Raw genomic sequence first — 8016 nt, forward strand, 5'->3', positions numbered from 1 at the left:
ACGTGCACTGCTGAGGGTTTAACTGTGCATAAACTTGCCAAAGAAACACAAGTTTGTCACGGTCAGCCATGTTTATCGTTTACAAATTTCCCACTTCCCAGCGGTCTGGAACGCGGTGTAAGTCAAACATCTGCAAGTTGACATGACAAAAGAGCAACAGAAGAAAGCAGAAGAACAACTGCTTGGAAGCTGCAGTAAAGCAGGGTCACGCCACTGATGTGTGCACAGCGTCCATACTCTTAACCATCCGAGCTCGCGCCTGCGGTGGTGAGATTAGGCGTCCTCACTCTGGCCATGCCCCATTACTGCTGTCGCCTAGGAAACGGGGCGTGGAAAAAGTGTCGGCGAAGCAGGTGACCGACGTGATTGGCTGAAGCATCGGGTGATGCAGCAGCATGCCATCGTTCCATCGGCTCTCAGTGAGCAGCGGGGAAGCTGTCTTTCACACCGGGAGGCCAGACTGTGCTTACCAGCCAAGCTCACTCACAAGTAGCTCTCGTAGCCTCTCAAGGTAAGTCACTCTGCCGTTCTTCTGTTGTGAGTTAGGGTCACGCTTAGTGGTGATTAATGCACGCCTCGGTGGGCCTGCTTCAGAAACAGACACACAGGAGAGGAAGACAAATAAGCCCGGACAAACGTGTGTTGATATTTAAATATTATGGGCATTTATTTATAAAGAAGTATTCCCCACAGAGTACTTTCAGTGGTCAGTTGTAGGTCTATATTACTTTATTAAAAAGCAACGGGGGACTTGAACTAAGTAGCCTAACTTACATTGAAGTCCAAATTTGAGGCTAACGTTACTTTACTTATTTTCTTTTTATGCCACTTCCTTCTTCTAATTAACATCTCAGAGTTGGGTATTGTACTTTTTAATCTGTCGGCTTTACTAGTTTACTTTACAAATTAAGCTTTTTACACGAAACATATGAAGAGTTTGCAAAATATGATGTTTTGTTTAAATTAAAATACCCAACAGTTTAAATACAAGAACAGCTGAAACCATTAGTGGGTTGACAGAAAATGAATTGACAAGTCATTTTTCATGCAAAAACATTTCATGGTTCCAGCTTCACAAATTCAATTAATTCACGAAGATATGCTGCTTTTCCTTTGAATTATTTGAATGAATTGAATGTAGTGTTATTTATGTTGCAATATGAAGGTGTCCCTTTGGGCTCTGGGTCACTGTGTTGGCCTCTCACTATTTTTCTGAATTTTAACAATCATTCGATTTTATGGAGAAGATAATCAACAGATGAATTCATGATGAAAATAATCATTAGTTGCGGTCCGATACAAAAATCCTGCTTTTACATGAATGGATGAGTAATAATAGTCTCATGGTATAATATAGTATAACAGTCACAGGGAACATTTTCTGGATTGAGTACTTTTACTTTTAACACTTAAAGTACATTTTCCTGATTATACTTTTACATAAATAACATTTTTAACACAGTACTTTGTAATAGAGTTCTTTTACAGTGTGGCATTAATGAACGAATGAATTTTATTATTTTATTTTATTAGTGCTTTTACCTAAGTAAAGCATCTGAATACTTTGTCCACCATGTACAAAGTAATAAAGTTAATAGTCATTAAATGTACAAATTAAGTATTCTACTTCATTCTTCTGACTTTAATTGCTGATTCAAATGATGCCATTTGTAAACAGTTTTCTAAAATAATTTCTCAAAGCGTTTAGATTTAGCTTCCTGTTATTCCTTCAATCATATTCATGTTGGAAATGGATTTGGTCAGTCCATGGTCTGAACACCTCAAAGACAGAGAAATCTAAGATTGTCTCTGTGGTTGTATTTCCTGTGATCATGACCTGTGCACATTGTCAAAGCTTTCGTTATCCACATTGTTCCTCCAATGACATCCCTGTTATGTAAAGGTGCTTCTCCCAGCTTACATTACTCTACTTGTGTTATTTGGTAGCTCTGTTTCACCATGCTGACCCGTCTGTTCCGTATGCATGGCCTCCTGGTGGCCTCCCACCCCTGGGAGGTGATCGTTGGCACCGTCACCCTAACCATCTGTATGATGTCCATGAACATGTTCACTGGCAATGACCAGATCTGTGGCTGGAACTTTGACTGCCCCAAAACAGAGGAGGTGAGTGACACAAGATGATCAGAATGTTGAAGAAATATTGGGAGCCAGGTTCAGATGTGAAGAAGTTTCGGAGACTGATGCCAACACTACGGAAGCCCTAAGTGGCCATCGATCCAAACATTGTTTTACTCCGTTTTCCATGATAAGGGGATCATTACCTCGTGATCTCGGTCACACTGTAAAGTAGTCGGAAATTATCCTAAAGAAATCAACGGCTGAGCCCTGTATTCAGCTGTGGTTTGTTATCTTGAGATCACAAGAAAATGATCCCCTTATCACAGGAAAATGGAGAAAAATAAATATTTGAGTGGATGGCCACTTTGGGCCTCCGTACAACACCAGATCTGAAGGATAACATCTTTTGGTCCCTTTCATGTTTCTGTCTTCCCCCTTGTGCCTGTAGCATTTCCTAGTAGGTCATCTTTAGCTGGCCTTAACCTAGATCAAGAAATCTATCTGATGACTCCAATGCTACGTCATATTGGAATCTATTACTATCCATGAGTTGTACTCATGTACTCATTCATGTCATGAACAGCAATGTAAATATATACAGAGATATGTTCTCTAAGGACTTGGCAGTTATATGGGGGAAGATAGTCGATATATTTGGTACTCTCCCTCTTCCACATAGTCATAGACTCCCCAGAGTAATTAACTAAATTAAATTATATATATATATATATATATATATATATATATATATATATATATATATATATATATATATAGCGTAAAATATATTATATAATACTTTAACTATTAATTAAAAAGCCCAACCCTAATTTCTATTCTTTTGTCTAACCTTGAATGAGGTCATATTTTCTTCTTTTTTTGCAGCAAATTTTGAGCAGTGACATCATCATCCTGACTATCACACGTTGCATTGCTATCGTCTATATTTACTTCCAGTTCCAGAACTTGAGACAACTGGGATCCAAATATATTTTAGGTAAAAGGCACGTACAGTGTGACTACGATGCTATGGGTCTATTGTCTGTAGAGGAAGTAGATCTGAACCAGCTAGCTAGATATAGCTAAAATGCACCTCATCGTCTCTCTTGCAGGCATTGCTGGTCTTTTCACCATATTCTCCAGCTTTGTATTCAGCACAGTGGTCATTCACTTCCTTGATAAAGAGCTCACAGGCCTCAAGTAAGGACACACTCTGAATACTATCCTTTCTGATCAGCACCTCTGTTAAAAACTCCAGTTGATTGTTCTGTTCTGATCTGCAGTGAGGCTTTGCCCTTCTTCCTGCTTCTCATCGACCTCTCTAAAGCGTGCGCTCTTGCCAAGTTCGCCTTAAGCTCCAGTTCTCAGGTAGGAAGAAAGATTCCACATGAAATTCAGCAGTGGCCTGATGGGTTTATTGTGTGCAGTGTTGGGCAGTAACGCGTTACTCAGTAACTGTAATGTTATCACTTTTGCCAGTAACTAGTAGTGTAAGGGATTACTATTTCCAAAACCAGCTGTTAAGAGAGGTGTTCTTTCCACAGCTGGAAGGATTGCCATTGTGTGTCAGTCTAAGATGCGTCCATTGTAACCTTTGTGCGACCAGCAAAAAGATTTCAACTGTGAATAATTTAGTTTAATTTATTGAAGCATCTGCTGAAGCAGCACAGCAATGTGAAATTTCTAGAAAGAAACTCCAGCTGCTACTGCCAGTGATGCATGGACTTGTAGAGAGAGAGAGAGCGGCGGTAAAAACACTGAATATTCTGCTTTGTTTAGGGGTTTAGTGAAAGTAAGATAGTAACATGACGTAACTAGTTACTTTTTAAAGGAGTAATAAGTAACTAGTAATTTATTACAATTTCTGAGTAACTTGCCCGACACTGATTGTGTGTGAAGATTCTCAGTCATCCGGGACCTAGGTATCCAAGGGTAAATCAAGGGCAGCTGAACGTGGTTGAAGATACTGTCGCCTTCTTCAGCTGAAGAAGCCCCTTGAATGACTCTTCAATCAAGTCCAGTTGCCTTTGATTTAACCCTCTTTGGATGAGTGGTATATTTTGTTCAACTTTTTCAGGAAGAAGTGAGGGACAACATTGCTCGGGGCATGGCAGTACTGGGACCTACCTTCACTCTGGACGCCCTGGTGGAGTGCTTAGTAATCGGAGTGGGAACCATGTCAGGTACTTGCTGACACATGGAATATAATTTTTTTATTTTTTCTAGTGCATCAAGCCACTGCACTTAGAATATTGAGCGGAGATCACGTTGGAGACAGGTTAGATCAACCATCACAGTTTACAGACACGTAGCAGTGTTCTGTCATTACATCATGACATCATTATTGGGTTACAGAGGTGACACAGGCCTTCAACCGGAGAGAACAATGAAACACTGTTTCAGCGTGCTGTTAAATTACTCTTTCTAAACTCTAGCTCTGATTAGAATTGCTTCATTGTGTCATAAACTACAGCTACTGTTACATTTAAGCAAAAAAAGTGATCATGGAGTTGGAGGAGAGAGAACAGAGCTTTGAACAAAGTGCTTGTTGGATTATCAAACAGCGTCTTAAAAAGTAGTTTGACTCCTTTGCAGATCACAGCCTGTTTCGCTGTTAGCTGACCAAGGGGAAATGAATGCCACCAAGAGTAGCACCTGTGTTTCTGATTTGGTCGTTTTGGTGATATCATGGCCCCTTCTTATTGGATCAGCGGTTTGTTCTTGTGAATGCCTGAGTATGTGTCTCGTATGTTTCAGGTGTGCGACAGTTGGAAATCATGTGCTGCTTTGGCTGCATGTCTGTCTTGGCCAACTACTTTGTGTTCATGACTTTCTTCCCTGCGTGTGTCTCATTGGTGCTGGAGGTAAGGCTGCAGTGTTTTGTTGGATGTGTGCATATGTGTGTGTGTTATTGTCACTTGGACTGATCGTATTGTGTTTGCTCCTGTAGTTGTCGCGTGAGCGTCAGGAGGGCCATCCTATCTGGCAGCTGAGCCACTTCTCCAGAGTGATGGAGGAGGAGGAGGACAACAAACCCAACCCTGTGACGCAGAGAGTCAAAATGATCATGGTAACGCCTCTCTTTCTTCTGTATTTGCTTTTTTCTTTTCATTTGAACATGAGTGTGATTTCACCTCTCTGCTCTGTGCAGTCTCTGGGCCTGGTGATGGTTCACGCCCACAGCCGCTGGATCGCAGAGCCCTCGTCTTTCAACACCACAGTGGGCATCCCACAGGTCGGCATGGAGGTGGACCACCTCTCACCCAGGAGGATTGAGCCAGAGAAACCGCTGTGGTACTTCTACCTCACTAGGTGAGGCTAGTGATGTGCTTCCTTTTAACTACATGTTCATGTGATGGCCACCCTGCACTTCTGCATTAGTTGTGCATGTCCTCAATAGTGAAGGCTGTGCATCCACAAGATGCAATTAAGCTCAAGAACTGTGGCGACTGCAGGTTAGGATGTGAAGTAAGAAGACTTGTTAAGGGTAATCATCGAATGACAACAACAAAGTTATTTTATACTACAAGCATTTCTGAAGTTTCTAGCTCTTCAAAAAATGACATGGCTTCCAATGACTTTTTTTTATCCCCATTATCTTGACAGTTCAAATGAGTTACCTCGTCATCTTAAGATGAAGTCTGTCAAATTGATCACCAATACCAAGTGTTGTTACTGTATTAAAACTACACTTATGTCAACAACCAGTGAGAGAAGCCAAGATGTTAACAAATAAAAAGCGACAGACATATTCTGTTCTTCCATTTCTCCTCTGAACAAAAAGCTGCATGGGGGGATTCACTTAGGCCAGACTGAGTTCTTCTGTAGGCTGTGACTTAAATGCTAACCAGCTGCTCATGTAAATGTGTGATGAAGTAATACCATGTCTAATTCCTCTCTCCCTTAGAAAAGTTGCAGGTCCAAATTTAATTACACTAGTTACTGCACTGTGGATTGTTCGATCAGAGTGTGATTTTGCACTGTAGTTTTGCTTGCATACAAACAAGCTGTTGATAAGGATCCTAATTAAAGTGGCTACTGTCTGAAGTTAATAACCTGACGGTGGAAGGAATAACAGATTTGGAGTAATAATTACTATATGTATGGATACATGTACTGTATGTATGATTGCTTTTATTTTATATATGCTCATGTAGAGCCTAGCCATTTAGGCACTAGGCATCATCTACGTATTTATTAATTTATTGACTGGGTCAGAATATAGCTAATATAATAAATATAGTGAAATAAACAGAAACAGAAAAACAAAACAGCCTACATTTTCTTAGACCTACTGTATAGACCACCACTGACCTGCAGACCACCACTGACCTGCAGACCACCACTGACCTGCAGACCAAGTGGTCACTAGTGCTACGGACCTCAGAATCAGCTGCCGAGCCAATCTGCTGCTTCTCTCTCTCCTAAAATATCTTCAAATATCCATCTGATCAATGAATGGAAGGATATAACAATACAATAACATTAACAGGGACAGTATGACATTTAGTTTTCACGGAAAACAACATTCTATGCGGACTGATTATGTTTTAAAATAAGCTACTAGTGATATTAATGGGATTCACATTACCAACACTAGTGTTTCCATAGCAGACTAAAATATCCCCTTTCCTTTACCTCAAGTCAACTTTAAGTTCAGCAACTAACGGTCACTAACAACACAACGTACAGTTTCACTCTGTACTACACTATAAGTTGTATAGGACCGATTCTGTCCCAAGCTTTTTCGTCCATATAAGTGCCGTCCGCTGTATTGAACTTGTTATTTTCTGATCAGGACTTAGCTAGAAATAAATGTTTATCTGTCTGTGATGCTGAGATAATTTTAGGTACCACTGTCTAATCAGGCCCCCTTTTAAAGTAGTAACTAATCAAAGTTAATGTTTTATAAATCATTTACCGATGTTTCATAGATTAGTTACAAGGGATTAATAAGAAGTTGCCAGATGGTCAAAAATCCCATTGACTGATTGGATTCATCTTCATATCTAGCATAGCATGAAGAGAACATAAGTATGTATTAGGGCTGTCCGAGACTAAGAATTTACATAGTTGAATCAGAATTGTTGAGTCTTGCCTGTAGTCTGATTGTCGAATCGTGTGTGTGTGTGTGTGTGTGTGTGTGTGTGTAAAGCTGCAGAGCTGCAGTGTCTGTTTATCAGTCACTGTAACTTACACTGCACATTTACAGCTTAACTGAGGCTTATTGTTGGCCCTTTTCTCTCTGCTCTGATCACCTGCCATTCACGGTCTTGTGCCGAATTGCGCATGCCCACCGACAATTGCATGCATGATGCGGTTTCTCACAGGTCTATTCCCAGTACTGTGGAAAACAGTAAAATATTCTTGTGTGGTTCATCAATGGTTATAAATGATTATGAACGTACAACCCCGGCACAGCTGGTGCTCTGTCTCTCTTCCTCTTCTATTCTACCACACACACACACACACACACGTCCATAAAAGTACTGACCACCCCGTCTCTTAGGGTTAGGGTTACAACTTTAGATTTTTTACGCACTTTAAAAAACTTAATCTTTCTTTCATAGTTTTAAAACACCATTATATGTAGGTATTTATATCATAATAGGCTGTATATTAACTTATTGGGAGAGGACCGTGTATTCTGTGTAAAATCAGACATTGAGCACCATCATATAGCCAAATGGCATGATCCTCTTTTCATAACGCCTCTGCAAAGATTGGACAGTCGAATCAGGCTCCTTCTATCGATGCATTGAATCTTGGACTGTTCGGGGTCACCCTCTGGTAGGTATATTTAAGGGGGGACCAAAAGAAAAAACTTCTGAAATTAATAAGAGAATCTTGTTTTCTCTTCCCCTGCAGGATGATAACCATGGACATAGAGCAGGTGATCTGTCTGGCTTTGGCCCTGCTGCTGGCTATCAAGTACAT

The 8016-nt window shown here is 40.4% G+C and overlaps 1 protein-coding gene across 1 annotated transcript; it reads left to right on the top strand.

Annotated features, from left to right (window-relative positions):
* Positions 1 to 357: 357 nt before the first annotated feature.
* Positions 358 to 8010, top strand: LOC119882049 (3-hydroxy-3-methylglutaryl-coenzyme A reductase-like; the record flags this gene model as incomplete). The annotated part of the gene is made up of 10 exons (XM_038692063.1): positions 358 to 511; positions 1948 to 2124; positions 2965 to 3076; positions 3192 to 3279; positions 3363 to 3447; positions 4157 to 4262; positions 4837 to 4943; positions 5030 to 5149; positions 5231 to 5391; positions 7948 to 8010. Coding segments are annotated over exons 2-10 (1007 nt in total), but the record flags the coding sequence as incomplete, so codon positions are not given.
* Positions 8011 to 8016: the final 6 nt, after the last annotated feature.

The sequence above is a fragment of the Micropterus salmoides genome, unplaced genomic scaffold (assembly GCF_014851395.1).
Source record: "Micropterus salmoides isolate LMB-PRFRI ecotype aquatic unplaced genomic scaffold, ASM1485139v1 Ms_hic_scaffold_2862, whole genome shotgun sequence".
Taxonomy (NCBI): domain Eukaryota; kingdom Metazoa; phylum Chordata; class Actinopteri; order Centrarchiformes; family Centrarchidae; genus Micropterus; species Micropterus salmoides.